Genomic DNA, 16,828 nt, shown 5'->3' with positions numbered 1-16,828 from the left:
CAAGAACTACTGCGAATTCTCCAAAAAAAGGTCAGAAGTGCTACAGATGCGCATCTTCGGCTCACTTACCTGACAATACTTCATGCCCGGCGTAAACGTAGATATGCGAGAAATGCGGTACGCGAGGTCATTTCGCGCCGGTATGCAGAAAATCAACCAAAGCAAAAACCACGTCTTCCATGAAAGCGAAAGGGCTGATGTACATTAAGGGACTTCAGAACACCTCGTACTGCGAGGCGGTCATCATTGGCGTGCCGGTCAAGTTGCAAGTGGACACAGGATTGCCATTTTCTATCATAATTTCGCCGCTATACAATACACAAGTTCGACACATCAAACTCCAGCATTATAACCCGGAACTTAGGAATTACTCCAGTGGGTTGATCCAGGTGGAGGGGATGTCCAAGTCTGAAGTACCGTTTGGTGCAGGACAAACTGCCTGCATATTCCGTGTCATATGAGGCAAACCATTGGCTGATTTATACATCCTTCGAGGCATGGAGGTAACGGTAGACATCGAAAAACATCCGTCCCACCAACTATCCACGGGAAATCAACAAAATCCTTAGCGGTATAAAAATAAGTTTCCACAACTCTCTTCAGAGGATATGGGACTCGTGAAGGACTTTGTCCACAGAATCAAAACACGAACGGCTGTTCAGCCAGTGCAACGAAAACTTCGTCGTCGTCTACTGACAGCACGAGACAAGGTATCTCATGAATTACGAAAGTTAGAGGTGACAAGCGTGATCGAGAACATCGACGCCTCCGAATGGGCTTCTCCAATCATTATGGCCGCGAAGAAAACTGGGAAATTTGACTCTGCGTCGACTTATGAAAACCAAATCAGGCAATTGTGACTGAAAGTCATCCACTTCCTTATCCAGAGGAAAGTTTTCATCAACTGACTAGGATGATAGTATTATCCAAGCTTGGCCTCTCATCGGCCTATCGTCAAATGGAGTTGACCAAGGAGAGCAAGAGATTTTGCTTTGACCTAGCTTTGGCAGCAGCAGCTTTCTAGAAGAGGCTGTCGACAGTGCTGAAGGGATGCTGTGGCACCGTCAACTACTCAGATGATATTCTCGTTGCAGGGATATCTCAAAACGAAGACGACGAGAATCTAGAGCAAGACCTGACACACTTACAAAAGAGTGACCTGAAACTCAACAATGCTTACATCACCTAGTGGATGTAAGCATTGTTGCACTGTCAGCAACATGAAAGAACAGCAAAAACAGCACCGGCTCCCACGCAACCAGCTCGCAACCCCGAGGACGCGAGGAAGCTGATCAGAATTGATTTTGTCGCACCGTTCAAAAGTTTTCATAGAAACTGCCGATACGCCATCACCGTAATAGATTATTACAGCAAGTGGCCAGAGGTTGGGTTCTACTAACACCCAAAAACAGATGCAGTAATAGGCTTCCTGCAAGGATTCTTCAGCAGAGAAGGTTACCCGGAAGTTCTGGTATCGGACCGCGGTTCACAATTCTTATTTGTAGAGTTTAAGGCATTTCTTCAAGACAGGAATCACGCACGCAACATTATCGATTTATTACCCACAGGCAAAAAAACAGAGGGAACGCTTTAACGAGTGCTCGAGGATTACACTCAAAGCATTTTGTTAGAGAAGGACAACATAGAGCTTGACCTGGTGGACTTCCTGGGAATTTACCGCTGTACACCTCAAGCAGCAACTGATCCGTCCCCGTCAGTGCTGTTACAGAGACGAGCAATGCGCACGAGACTCGACATAATGCAACTACCCCATCCAGACATTGCACAAAATGTTAGGAAGGCGATAGAGGACCTTTGTAGCAGGCTGGAGAGATACCAAAGAAACTTTAAAAAATATGCTGGCAAACGCAGGGTGGTCAAAACTCCGAAGTACAAGTGAGGGGACTACGTGCGCGTCCGACTGCCAGGGTATACGACAAAGGCCACTCCATCGTTTAGTGCCCCAGTCAGAATGGAAAAAGCACGCGGACCCAAAACGTCCCGAACAGAAGACGGACACTGTTGGAACGCCTCGAAGTTAACTAGAACGGTTGCTCCAACAGATTCCGGTACTGCAGCAAAGGTGCCAAGTACCGAATACTCCGTCAAGTCCAGACCCAAAAGGAATGCACGGCCTCCTGATCGTTACTCTCCATTGCAGTCTTTTTGCGAGGGGGAGAGCATGTCATGTTGGCCGAAGATGAAGTGGGAACGGGGACTGACGGAAAAAAAGAGCAAGAAGGGATATAATTAAAATCAACATCACGCAGGGTGACTACGTCACAGTTGCTGGAGGTCTGTTTTCCTAAAATACAACACATCCCTTCAATTACCTTGCAAGCCATAAAAGAACATTTCCTACACGGCACCGTTTGTGGTTAGTTGAATAAAACCCCCCCAAAAAAATAAACGCAATGGGAAAAAAGAAGAAAAATGCAGAGGCAAAAAGGGGGAATGAATATAAACTAATAGAAGAATGGGAAGATGAAATAAAACAGTTAGTAGTCCAGCGGTCGGTTCGCCTTTCTTTTCTGCTAACTCCCTACTTCCTTTGTTCAACTGGTTCCACCCGAGGCGCCTAAAGAAGACCAGGCTAGGGATTTTGCTAAGTTTCCTAGGCTGAAGTTTGACAGAGGTCTACATTTCCGAACCTTCAAGAAATGTTCGACAAGGGTTCGATGGAAGTTGAGCTTGTGTGCGCATGCGCGAAAATTATAAAAAAATACAGCATGGTGGAAAAAAAGTGCTGTATTTGTATTGTGTATTGGCATCACTGGTTCACATTACCAAGGAAAACATTAAAGGCGCATATTTGCGCTTTTAAATGCTGTAAACATTGGTAAACATGTTACAACATATAAAATTAACTACTTTCTATTTCATTTCTTTCTCGAAATTCAATATATTCGGGTAGAAGCCGGGAAACATTGTCCATAAGTCCAACTTCTTCGAACTCTAGTCAAAGGTCGAAGGTTCGGTGAACCACTCGAACCTTAAGGTTCGACGTCAAAGTCGAGATTCGACAAAATTTCGACACACACCTAGCCGAGTCCAACTTTACAACAGCCGCTAGGTGCGCAGGAATTTGAGTGAGCCGCTGGGGCCTAAGTGAGTGGCCAACCTACGTCACACTATAGCACCATGCCGATTTATGCGGTCACTTTTAATACTTCGCCGGAATTTGGCTGCACACGGTCTTTGAGGTATAAGCAGAAAGGTGCTGTAATCTTGACTGTGCATTTTGTTTAGCTTTCTTTTATTGATAATATCGATATTTAAGTCGACGTTAACGTTTTGGCCACTATTTTGCAGCTTTTAATTTGATTCCAGCTTAAATTTTTAATTTATATGCCCCTCCTAAAAAAAAAGAAAAAAACAGAAAGCACTGAACCTTAAGCAGCACATTTAGCTATAAATTACGCAATGGCAAATTTAGCGGCACTAATTTTAGGCATAATTTATCTAAAATCTGTCGATCCCCCTTCGAATGTTGTGCTGATCACCGCGCCTTTTATTGCTGACATGAACAAATTGCCAAGCGTTTGCGTTGTTTTCGCCTCGCCATAGCCAACCGGTGTAGAGAGTGCTGGCGACTCCGTAACAGAAAAAATTAGAACGACAGGAAAGTGATCAAGCTTTCCCACTTCCAGAGCTACAGAATGGACGAGAGAATTCTGAATCCAGGGACATCAAGAAGAGAAACTCTGTTTTTTTTTTTGTTCATCAGTCACATAGTCCTGAAAGTTTTTTAAGCCGCGTGCGGCCGATGCTTTTAGGGCCCTCTTGTACAAGTGAATTTCAAACCGCTGTATTCTAGCTGACGTTTGCAAGATGAAATGTTTCACGCTACCATCTTAACTTCGCCTTGCTGATATCGGTCAGGTCACACCATTTCATTTTTATGCCCAATGGATCCATTATTGAATAAATATAAATTCCAGGGTTACGGTGACCAAGGAATTTCGGTGAAAAAGAGAGGGGGTTTATCAGGTTCATTACTGCTAGCTCTGTTTAGGCAAAAGTCCAGTGAGATATGGCATAGTCATTAAAGGCAACACCCACTCAGAATCCGCAACAAAACGCAGTGAATGCTACAGGAGTACGCGCTGCTCACATGATAATTTGTTTTCGCCCGAAGACCTAGCATGCTGGATTACCGTTTTTTTTTTGTTTGCGAGTCCTGGCCTCGCGCCCAGATCCCGCCAAGCTACAAGTATTGTGTCCAGGCCCACGTGGTGCACAAGCAACGGATAATCTTGATTTAGGTTTGTCCTCTGTTCCCTTAGAACTCTCGCCAACAAAGCACTTTGCTATACACAAAATCTGCATCATACAACACCTTTCTTTTGATCGTCGACGTCATCCCTCTGCTAGGCTTTCACAAAACTCATTGCAGCTCTTCACTGTATACTGATGAAGCTCTTCACCGTTTACTGAAAAGCGAATGCCCACGTCACTCATTGTAAAAAACAACCCGCGTTGTTTGAATGTGGGCGGCAGAAGTATCACGAAACACGCATGGAAGAAATAGACAAAGGTGTCTTCAGCGTCTTCCTTATATGTTTAATTTATGTAGTGGCAACATTTATCTTTCCACATGTACAACTATAAACCAATTAGCTCAACTACAATCCGCAACACGGGACGATATTAATACTTCCTCTGAGGGACTTCGGAGATGGCGATATGTAAAATGTTTGTCCACGTTTTCTATAGGATACTTTCGATAACTGATGTAGGCGTCCTTCGGTCTTTTTATCATCTCTCACACCTTTTCTCTCTTTTTGAAAAGGGTGCGACTGCGAGGAGTGTTTGACTCAGCATGGGGATGTGTTTGGGCGTATTAGGGGAGGAGACTTATAAATCAGAGGTGACAGAATCTGCGTCACTATTTAACGTAAACGTGGCGAACGTTCTTTGCCATGTGAGTTCCTGTGCGTTTTAACGAATGCGGAAGAAAACCTAGTGATTTAGCGTAACAACCAATAAACAGCGCCTGTTGGTCATTGTCTCAGAAACCCTTCTCTTCTGCCGCAGGTCTACCTGTCATCAAGAGGGGGAGTTTGGATGTTGAAGAGGCTTGGGCCAAACGGCATGCCATATGACGCAGCTTTATCGACAAGAGCGATGAACTTGAAGAAACGACTGGTGCCTACGTGCATGAATCTCGAAAAACCAGAATCTCGGTTCAATAACTACTTCAGCCATGAGGCCTACGGGCTCCGACCCAAGAACCGCGTCAACAGCCAGCGTGTTAGCATGAGCGACGTGCTGCCATCCTTGATCCTGAGTGGCATCGTCATCCTTAAGAGAAACCTGGTCGAGTTTGCAGAGGACGGCGTCCTCTTCGAGAATGACAAGGAGGTAAGGTTCAAACGGACACTGACGCGCATTGAACGTTTTCGCTGAGAAGCATCACAGTAGAGGCAGCCCTGTACCGGCGGGCCATTGCAGAATGCTGTCAATATTTTTTAATATTTGATTCTGATGAAGGAACATAGACCATAATTTGTCCGGGAGAGTATTTGGGGGCAGAATTCATTTTTCGTAGCAAATTAAGTCTGTCTATTGCAGTCGGCAGATGGTCGAGAGAAAAAGTATACAATAGCAATATAAAAGCATGCCATTTCTGGTATGACTAAATAAATTTATGTAGTGGTAAGATCCTTTGTGATGATTGCACTAATAAAAATATGAAATAATCTGTTGAAAACATGTTTCTTATTGCAGCATTCTTGGATACTATGCAGATTAGAAATATAAGGGTTCTTAATTACATTGCATTATTTAGAGAAGATGGATTAATCAAAGTTTTGATAAACTATCCTGTAATCAAATGAGGAGAAATGCAAGTCAGTCAGGCAAATGACCGTCTACATGTTATTATTTTAATTAGCACTCAGTAGATGCAAGTACTATGACCTTAGTGGGGTGAGCTCTTTAAAGGGATACTACAACGAAATTTTGGCGCTCATTTTTTGGTCTACGTGTTCAAAGGAGCAGTATCACATCGAACACACCAATATCTTGTTTTAAAGTCACGAAAAGAAATTTTAAAACGAATTAAACGATTAGATAAGAGCACCTGGTGGGTGTCGCTGACGCCTCGTTTGTAATGCCCGTCTGGGAACCTTGACAGGCAGTGTCGATGCTTGTCTCACCTCCGGTCACGACGAGGGAAGAGGGGAAGGAGGAACTCCCCTGTCCCCTAGAGTTCCTTTTGTGTGTCCTAGAAGTCGCTATTGTCCCCCCACAAGGTTATAGAAGATTAACCCGCCAATCAAAATTCGTAGAAAAGGAGCCGCTTCGGTGGCTGGAACGACTAGGCCCTCCTCTCGACGTCAGCCTCGCTGTAGCTTTGCTCGTCCCGAGACGACCTACGTCACGATTGCGTCGGATGTCGCGTGGTCTCCGCTGGGCCTTTCCGAGCGCTTTTCAGAATGGGCCGTTTATAACGAAAAATACAGCCACCAGGCTCAAACTACAAACGTGCGATTGTCATTTACGGATATTGTGGATCATATTCAACCTATTTTTTAACACGACGGGTATATTTCAAATGTCGTTGAAGTATCCCTTTAAACAAGTATAAACACACGTGCACAGGTGACAAAGTTAGACGCCGTCATTCTGGCCACGGGTTACAAGATCAAGTTCCCCATGCTCTCCGAGGACGTGATCCCGGTTGTTCACAAGCAGGTACAACTTTACAAGCACGTCTTCCCGCCCGGCTTGGAGCACCCGACCCTGGCTATCATTGGACTCGTGATGGGCAATGGATCTCCACTCCCCCTGATTGAACTGCAGGTGCGTGCTTTTTGATGAACTTGTCAGTCATTTTCAGATATGTGCGAAGCGTTTTCGCGTCTGTTCCCTTAAAAGCATACAAGAGGAACGATAGCTAAGATAATGCGTGGTGCATTATCTTAGCTGTAAATCACAACGCACATTATTATTGTTTTAAACTCACTTTGTTTCCTCAGAGACAAAAAATAATGAAAGGCGCTACCAGTACCACTGTGTGATCTAAATCACTTAGCGAATTTTTGAAGTGCGTCGAAGCGAATTGCTCTTGTCACTTGACACTTGTCACTCATAAAACATAGTAGAGGTATGGACGTATCAGGTTTGAGGACGTTCATGTCGGTGTGGGAAGCAAGAGACACATCATTGAGGCGTTCGAACGGCCTCTTGAGTATTCTCGCCCTGTCGAGCTCTTCATACTTCCGACACTCAGGGAGAAGTTGAGCCCCGATCGGTGGAGACTTGGTGGCTACGATGGGAAATAATCCTTCTGAAAGCACTTTGAATAGATGGTGGATCTTGTCATCTTCGCTCATCTCGGGGTCGACACGGCTACACATTGCTACATTAAGTAATAGAAAATGTCATGCTTGCATCGCTTAATCTCATAACTAAGACTGCGTTTTTCGGTTTAACATATGTTTTAGCATCGTCATTCGCTGAGCTGCCTCCGTAAGTTTCGGCGATAGGCTCTCCGAGTGTCGTGCGGGAAAGTAGACGCACGGGCTTTTTTTAGAGTGGAGAAAGCCGCAGGACAGTTTCTTGGACTGTGTGCTTATTATAGACACTTTGTGAAGTGATTTTCCCCAATCGCCGAAGCGCTCACTTGACAGACGCGGGAGAATGTTTCGGTTACGTGGACGGAAGAGCAGCTGAATGCTTTCCAAGTGCTCCGAGTCGCCTACAGTCGCCACTGGTTCTTGCACATTCGATGAACTCGCTGAGACCGGAATCTACATTGATGCCTGGAACGTTCGTTTCCGAGCCGTTTTAGTCCAGTGGCCAAACGAGTAATCGCATACGTTGTCCAGGACAGAGAACTGAGAAAAATAACTGTCTTGCATTTCTTTGGGCCTCTATCTAGTTTCGCCTTTATGTCTACGGAAGGCCTTTCAAGGTAGTCAGTGATCAGCATTCAGTATGCTGGCTAGCCAGTCTCAAAGACCCTTCCAGCGAAATCTTGCGCGCTGGAGCCTGACTCCTCAAGAATTTCACAGTACCGTCGTGCTCACGTCGGTACAAAAACCACGACGCGGACTGTTTTTCTCGTGCTCATGTTTACCCTGTTCCAGGAGAAAGTTAAACGGACGACCCTTTCTTCATTGTCATCAATACCGCGTGTATGACCCTTCAGTAAAAAACAGACCCTAAAACACGGGTCCTTGTTGAACACCATGAAAGCCAGGACCCGGCTATGCCAACCGCATCCTCTGGAGGTCTGACGTCATTCTGCTTACACAACATTGTTTTCTACAAGAAAAAAGTTCCATCGTAACGCGGCTTCATACATGATGGATGATTTCATCTGGAATCGTGCAAGAAAAAAGGATGGGTCTCCAAAACATTTTGGAAAAATACATGTTGGTAGAAACTGCGTGGCTTAAACAAAACTGTAAATAAGAACTACAGGAATAGTTTTGTTCTGGAGTTTGGGCTTCGAAAGGGAAAAAACTAGGTCTTGCGATTTTCGCAGTTTTCATTAGTGATATATTTTGGAGTCTCGCAAATTTGGGCTATCTTTTTCATAATAATGATAGCTTTTTTGCTTCTGTAATACTATATATAGAAAGGTCAAAGTTCTCTAAAAGTTTGTTTTACTTAAATTTGATTTCATAAAATAAATATTCTTGAATCTTGCACATTTGACAATAATTGGCTGGCTTTGAATCGTGCCAGCTTTCAATGTACCATTAATTAATGCATCAGAAATATAATAAAGGAAAGCTTTTATCTAAACCTATTTAAAAAGGCTAATATCGCTAATTTATATATTGCTTATATCAAAGAAACAAGACTCTAAACATGAGAACAAAAGCTAAAAGTAGAAAATTCTTCGTCATTTTAAGAAAGGACATATTGTTAATTTTTATACGAAGAGTTTTATCTGCTCTTATAAATGTAAAAATAATTTTTAGACATATATAGCTTTGTCATATTAAGCAGTGCCTTTGAAAGAAAGATATATTTGAACCTTAATTCCACGATGCCTATCTTTATCATTTCGTTTTTCACTTTAATATTAGATACTTTTGTAACATATTCATAGTTTTATTTGTTATCGAATTCAAAATACAGTTAAGCAAAACTTATACATTGATAGTATATATAGTATTATATGATAAGGGGTTCTTCCTTACGTTGAGTTTGCTTACTTAGTAAACTACAGAAATCGAAACTGTCTTAAATGTTTAGGCGTTGCCATGTGAGAGTAACGAACATATATAGGAGATTTTAAAAGTTTCACGTGAGCTAAAGGGGCGATGCAATGATTTTTCTACTTAGTGAAAATACAGTGTAGAATGAATCCCTGATGTTAATGACCTGTAAAACACCCGTTCGTTTTTTACCACACGCAATCGGAGTCTCAAAAATAATTAAATAAAAACGAGCAGCTTTCATTCTCTGAAGTCGCAGCCAGAAAACGCAGTCACGTTATCTGGAGCCGATTTTATGGCGCAAATGTCGATCATAGCCACGCATTGGGGTTGGCAAGGCACAGGACACGCGCTGAGTTCCAGACATTGTTATGGTTTGGCTTTTGTTGTCATTGGAGCGATTGGACACGGGCCACTACCCGAATGCCTCTTGAGCAATTGACTCTCACAAACCTAAATCAAGTGTCCACGCAATGTTCGGGTCCAATCAATGAACCGCATTCAACTATCGTCACTGATGATACTTCGATTCCGTAGTTACGTCATCAAGTTTGGCAAAGGATGTGAATGAAAACGCTCGGTTTTGGCCTTGGAAAAGACCCTTTTCGGAAGTACGTCCGGCAACATTGGTGGTCGCCAGTGATTGGACATGAAGTGCGTGATTGGATCTTAGACCTCACCGAACGCTGACGCAGTCCTCGTGTCCGATGCGAGGCACGTCGAGTGGACGCCGAAGGCTGGCGTCCATTCGAGTAGGTGAGCAATCAATGGTGGTCAGGAGTTGACGCGGACTTTTGAGAAGGGTCTATTACACCGCAACAAAGGAGTTTCTTGGCCAGGGGTGTTGCGTGCGAGTATCCTTGAGTTCCACTACTGCCAGTAAGCTTGTGTAAAGTGAAAAGCATTCCAAGTGAAGATCGTTGCACCGCCCCTTCAATAGCCGCATTCAACTATCGTCACTATTGGGTAAAACATTTCAAAGCGACGACCCTCCGATTACGTGAATAAGCTTGCATGTGTTTGTTTTCTTCATTCGAAGAATTTCGTGTAAAGGGTAGATAAGTTAGGCTTGTTCAAATCTCTCAATCTTCGTCTTTACTGTTGGCACTTCTATGTTTTCAAAACGAAACGTACGTTTCAAATCTCGTAGAATGATATAAGGTGAAACTACCAGCTCTGATGGCATCGCGCCGCTTCTCTGCCTGCTTTCGCTTTTCTAATGTGCGCGCCTTCCCTAATTTCGTATTTTTTATGTCTCTCCCTGTTCAGATATAAGTGCTTTCAAGGTTCTCGAAAGCCGCATTAGGCACTTTTCTTCGACTGAAATGGGGAATGAAAGGTGAATCCACGGGCTGAGCGGGACATAGATATGCCGCCATCCATCCTAAGAGATTTCCGTGTACGTGCCCTTTCCCCACCCACCAACTCCCTACCCGGCATTCCTCGCTCACGCGGGGGGTTCGGCAGATGGGGCAGAGAGGGTCAGTTGGGAAAATGGGAAGCGGTCTTTGTTTGAAAAAAACCTGTTTCTAGTGTAGCCTTCGTTAGAACTAAAAGCTGGTTGTCTCCGATCATTGCGGGATCCGGGTTAAACTCGCGGTGCTGCAACACTCCACTTGATCTGCTCTGAAGTCACAAGACCAGGGAACTCGATTAAGGTATGTCAATGTACTTCAGTTTGTGGTATATTCATTAAATGCAACTTCAGAAAGCCTTTTAATTTGAGCGCGTTCTCTAGCTTCCAAAGCGCGCGCCATGCTCTATTCTTTTTGGCACCATGGTTGCTTATTTTATTATGCAGCACAGAGACCTTATATTCGATCGTATTGAGCAAAGCGCCAGTTCTACCGATGGCTTATTTGTTTGTGTTCTGCAGACCCTGGCAGGATCGCTTTACTATAAAGGCCTGTTCACACATGCAGCAGAGAGTTACAAGCATAGCGCTGACCTAGCGCTAAGCGCGTGCTGACGGGAGCTTTCACCAACCTTGTATCGCACCGTCAAAGCTGTTACTCATGGCAGACGAAAAGCAGCTGACGACACGGGAGCAGCGCTATTTCAGCGCTTCGCTGCGTGTGAGAACCGGCTTTAATGGAGACATTTATTGGATTGTACAGACTTCCGCGTTGATGGCGGGAGCTCGTTCCGTCAAATTGAATCATAGTTTGAGCACGCTCACACTGGGCCTGTAATTCGCAGCGAACGGTCTACTAAAAGTATAATAGTGCGTTGGTCTACTGTCAACAGATCGCATGTTAGATGTGAACCACTGGGGCACTTTTGTAGCCTATTTGTTATTTTCTTATGCGTGTGCGTGCACTTTTGTTGAGCGATCAGTTATTTCACGCTGCCTCTGTTGCTAATTATCCAAATGCCTCGCAAACAGGCAAGAAGCTGCCCGTGCCCCAATAAACGGTGCTTGGACCACGACCGGTTTGGACAGCCGTCCCAGTGTTCAAGCCATCGTCGACGCAAGTGCAGTCTTCAGAATTTGGCCTTATCGTGGAGTCTACCCCTCAGGAACTTCGACTTCAGTCATCCTTGAATACGATCTGTATCTATGAGGCAATAAAGCTACGTTTAACCTGAACTCCACAATTTCGTTTCAGAGATTTGAGGCTCGGGACCAAATGTAAGGGATAAACCGGTAGTCCCAGGGGTCTAAGTCCAAGGGCGCAACGTTTAGACCCAGGGGTCGAATCGCAAGGGCCTAACAGTTGGTCCTCGGGATTCAATTGAAACGGTGTAACAGTTAGTCTCAGGGGTCCAAGTGCAAGGGCCTGACAGTTCGTCGCGCTCCCCTTTTTCTTAGAATGTAGGGGTGAGTTATTTTTCAGTGATGGGCAATCTTTTGAGATTTTACGGTAAACTTTGTGTTTTAGTGAAACTGTGAAGCTCTTGACAAGCTAAGAATCCGTGTGCCACTTGTTCAAATTTTACGTCATAACGTTTCACTCGTGGGAATGGCAATCTTTAATTTACATGAATGTTTATCGAACACTTCACAGCTCTGAAGCACACCGTTACGTGTGTCGCCTAACAAACCATCTAATTTCTTGCTCCGCTTTTAATTTTCCGCAGGCCCGATGGGTGGCGCAGCTGCTCGCTGGCAAGTGCAAGCTTCCTCCGCATCCCGAAATGTACCAGGACATTGCAAGAGAAAGAGCTGCAATGCGACGTCGTTATGGAAACTCGTACGATACCACCCTACGCGTGGATTGGATGGAGTACATGGATGATCTGGCGGACAAGATTGGGGCCAGTCCTGGGATGCTCAAGTACTTCTTCACCGACCACAAGCTGTTCCGTGCCCTACTGGGGCCTTGTGTGCCATACCAATTCAGACTCGAAGGCCCTCATTCATGGACTGGAGCACGAGACGCCGTCTTAGGATCCCAAATGAGAATGCTCTATCCGCTAAATAGCAACTGCACGAGCTTCCAGACAGAGAAGCGCGGCCTCCCGAGGTTTTACATACTCCTGTCCGTGATTATTCTTTTCATCGCATTCTTCGTTTATAACTAGAGCATCTAATATATTTGGTGTTTGAAGATAAGCTGAAGTGTACTCAGTGGTTGAAACAACAATTACATCAGTCGTGCGGTGACCTGCTGGAGCGCGCGTAATGGCTCTCTGTAGCCCATGATATGTGAAATAAATATGAAAAATGTTATCTGCATTATTGATTCAAAGAGTAGAGAGTTTCAGGCGACGTTTTCACCTCACCGACCTGTCGTGTTTGAATACCATCGCCAAACAGCGTGCTCGAAATGAGTCTTCGCTTCGTTCAACAAAAATGTAATATCTCCCTCAAAAACGGGATGAAAAAGCTGCAAATATGAGTGAAATAAATTTTCTTTGCGTACTTGAGGAAGGATGCACAGTAAAAGTATTGCCGAAAAAGATGGCAACAAACAAAATTAAGAAAAAATGTCCTAAGTTTACATTTGTTGAAAATGTTTGTATACCTCCGGAATGGTCTAGAACCCTGGTAGATTGGTGACTGGCAATAAATCTACAACAATTGAAGTGGTAGTACAGAGGTCCTGTGCGTCCCCCTTCGGTACGGCAAGTTATGGCTTTCACACCCCAAGGGGGCTTTTTTTTTATGCCCGCTTGTGATTTGTTAAAGCACCATACGTAACTTCAACATTAATTCGTGCTCTAACAATAAAAAAAAAATAGTTTGTTTTCGTGCGTTCGCATTATCGAATCAGTGAGAAAAGTTGCCGAATTATTTTTATTGTCCTGACGCTACTGGTGCTCCCTTGTTGACAGAAAGTTGAAAACGCGGCAGGACAGCAAAGCGTGTTTCATATGCAACGAGAATCAGCGCCTCCAACCTGGAACACTGCTTCATGTCTAAAGTCCCCCGTGAGTCGGTGTACTGACGATCGACATCGAACGCTGCAACCGACCTTAATTGGAGAATCCATTGATCAGTATAACATGATATGATATCATATATGATATGATATACCTTTTTAGCTCAGAAAACCACGGCGCCGCAGAAAGGCAATCGCCCGTACCCTGACGGCGTGCGACGCCGCTTCTAATGATGAATAAATTGTATCTTATAAATGAATGGTGTGAATGATGACGATGATGATGGCTTGATGAAGAGGGTGAAGAGGAGCGTCAGGCCCAGCGGCGTTCATCGCAACGGTGATCTTTAAGGGGCCGCCTTGGGCTAGTGACCTCTAGCAGGCCAGGTTGGACCACCTGGCGAGGGCACCCTGCTTGGCAAGTTTGCAGACGGTCCGACGGTGGTGCCGGGTGGCGGTCTTCGCGAAAGCGGGCCTTGATATCTCCCAGCTCGCGGTCGGGCTTGTAACCGGGCAGCTTGAGCACCTTGTCGATCGAAGACGTGGTGGCTGCCACTGGTCTGGTTGGCTTTCTGACAATGAAAAAACACGTCTTCTTTTTTGTAGTGTCTTTTTTCGCTGCACTCATGTTTCGGCACCGAGTCAGTGAGCTTTGAGTGACCGACTGTCCTCCGTTAACCCTTAAATTAATTGTCCTGTGAAAACTTGAAGTTCTTAATACATAGTGATGCCTTTATGGAAGGAGCCTAATTATTAACATAGGCCTTTTTTATTCTATTAAACTACACCCCAATTTAGGGTAATCAATGACGGATAATTATGCGAAACTCCATGCAAAATTTTGAAAGTATCAATGGCTGCATTCCCGTTCCTTGTGTGACGTCAAACAAGGGTCGCAATAGACCGATCCCACTGAGCGTTCCACGCATGCGCGACGCCGCCATCACTGTAGTTCATAGGAGGCAGGCGCCAGTTCACGAGGCAGCTCGTACCGCCTCGGGCTCTGCTTGCGCAGGCCCTCAGCGGGGTTGTCGCGCGTACAGAAAGACTACATCTCCCACGATTCATGGCGGCAGCGGTGGCGTAATAAAACTGGCTGTGAGATCGGTCTATTGTCGGGTCCTGCACCTTATTCCTCCGTGGGGACACAGTGCTGCCGATACATCGCAGCGTTCTACTTTACTCGGCACTGTAAATTTTGCGGAGCAGTGTGGTGCTTGAAAACCGCACAACGAGAGACCCCTTTCATTCACAAAAACATTTTAGCGCAGAAACGAGGGTGAACCACGTCGTAGCGCTTACGCGGAGGACAAAATTCGAAGGGCGCTTCAGTTCGGCGCCATCTTTGCGGTACGTTACGTCAGAGCCTCCTCTGCTCTAAAGGTAGAAGAGGAAAACGCCGTTGATGCACGCTTGGTTTTAAATGAGTGTTAGCCCTGGGCGTCTCACTTTTTATATCCTTTCTTTTGTTTTGTGTTCGTTTGAGTGTTTTGATGTTCGAGATTTTTGGCCACGGTCCTGTTGTTTTTTTCAGGGAAAGGGTAGTTGGTAGTTCTTCTTTTTTGTCTGTCTTACCTGAATGTTGGAGTTAAATGATCAAGGTTCAACTTAACCTTTTGTGTTACTTCTTTCGGCTTTGTGCCAAGTATTTTTAGTTCGTATGCGTTCGTGTAAAGAGCGTTCTCACGTTCTTTCTTTTTCTTTTTTTTCTGGTTCAGGGGGTCAGCGAAACCCTATATAAACACTAACTTCTGCAAAATAAAATTCAGCTGTGTTTAAAACTTTTTTGTGTCGTGCTGTCCTTCGTCTTTTCCCCAGTCTATACCCTTCGGGCAGTCAAGTTTGGTGTGACACGTTGCGCCATCTAACTCAAAATATTTGCAACACTGAGACGGCCCTTTCGCCAGCCTGTTTGCTCCTGGGGCTGTTCACGCATCAAGTTGAAGGAGTTGATTCATGCGTTTTTGGCCTTTTATTCTTAGCATTGCTGTCGGATGTCGCAGACGAGCAAACGCCGAAGCTGTAGGCACTGTTGCGTACCGCACTGTCGCAACCACTGATCTCTATGTCTATTTGCTGGATCGCGTTTGACCAGCTCCTCCTATGGACCGAAATGCGGTCACTGGCGGCCATCTTTAGGTAGAGTTATATCATCTCTAGCCATCATAGTAATATGGCGGGCAGCGCAATGGCGGCCGGGTGCCATAAAATAGCTGTGGATCTAGTACACTGTACCGTGGGAGATATTTCGTGCTTGATTCAAGTTGTTCGACGCATAGGGTTATTATAATGTACGCTAGAGGTTCAACTGGCGCTAGTGTCTATGCGACTTCCGTGACGCAAATTGAAGCAGACAGCAACCAGTCTACTTTTCCAGTCTTCCTGTGTATTCCTATGGGAAAGCGCGCATGCATTTTGTCTCTTCGCCGGAAAATAACACGGTACACTTTGGTTATTTGGGTCGTACCGAATAGTATGTACCTTGATTAACACTGTAAAAGTGTAATTGCTTTAGTTAGCGCATTTTTCTTCATCAGTGACCGATGTTTAACTTCGCTACATTTCAGTCCCAAACGTGTGTTCCGCAGCAGGTGTGTAGAAACAAGCGACGATTCGAAGCAAAATTACAATTGAAAGGAATGTAGAGTGTGTTTAAGGCTCGCCAGCAATCCGGTGACGCTTATATATTGATAATATGCCAGTCCTGTCACTATATAAAAATGACCCCGTCGTGCATGAGCGGATAAAAACATTCAAAAACGTAGAGAATAAAGTCCGTGGGCGATAAAAGGTGTCTCTTTGTATTGTTTTCTCTGCCGGGCAGCTTTTATCGGGCACTTGTTCTCAAAGATTTCGAGCGTGCGGGTGATATTTTGAACGTAGAACAAGCAGCTTCGCTCAGAGCAGAGAGAATAAAGCGTTAATTATCTTACTTATTTAAAATAGGAATAGATTACGTGGCCTTCAATTAATTTTGATCGTATATGCACGTGTAGTTACTGATCCGTTGTTACTGCGTAGTTCTTGCCGTCTTTCTTAATTTCCAGATGTTCTTCGTTCGTTTGGCACGTATATCCCCCACGCTGAAAAGCACCGACGTCGTGTTCGCGCTAACAGTGTCCGACAGTGCACATAGATACACGTACGAAGCTGTTTTAGCACCGTTTTTAATGCGATGAATTTGAAAGAAAAACACCGAAACTGACCAATTATTTCGTCGGCCTGACTGAGAAATGTTTCAAGCTACCTAGTACCTATGAATTATTCGGGATATTTGCTCTTATGATCGAGCGCAGAGAGAAAATGCACTCACTTTTTCCCATA

The 16,828-nt window shown here is 44.7% G+C and overlaps 1 protein-coding gene across 1 annotated transcript in view; it reads left to right on the top strand.

Annotated features, from left to right (window-relative positions):
* Positions 1 to 12,704, top strand: part of LOC8053684 (flavin-containing monooxygenase 5-like) — a 48,220-nt gene extending 35,516 nt beyond the window's left edge. The window contains exons 3-5 of the mRNA XM_040221636.3: positions 5,038 to 5,364; positions 6,607 to 6,807; positions 12,261 to 12,704. Of these exons, the coding sequence (XP_040077570.1) occupies positions 5,038 to 5,364; positions 6,607 to 6,807; positions 12,261 to 12,704 (972 nt within the window). The remainder of the gene's footprint in view (positions 1 to 5,037; positions 5,365 to 6,606; positions 6,808 to 12,260) is intronic.
* The last annotated feature ends 4,124 nt before the right edge of the window (positions 12,705 to 16,828 follow it).

Source organism: Ixodes scapularis, unplaced genomic scaffold (genome assembly GCF_016920785.2).
Source record: "Ixodes scapularis isolate PalLabHiFi unplaced genomic scaffold, ASM1692078v2 PGA_scaffold7__128_contigs__length_106722199, whole genome shotgun sequence".
In the NCBI taxonomy this organism is placed as follows: domain Eukaryota; kingdom Metazoa; phylum Arthropoda; class Arachnida; order Ixodida; family Ixodidae; genus Ixodes; species Ixodes scapularis.
Note: the sequence above shows the minus strand (reverse complement) of the source record. Positions and strands in the feature narration are given on the sequence as shown.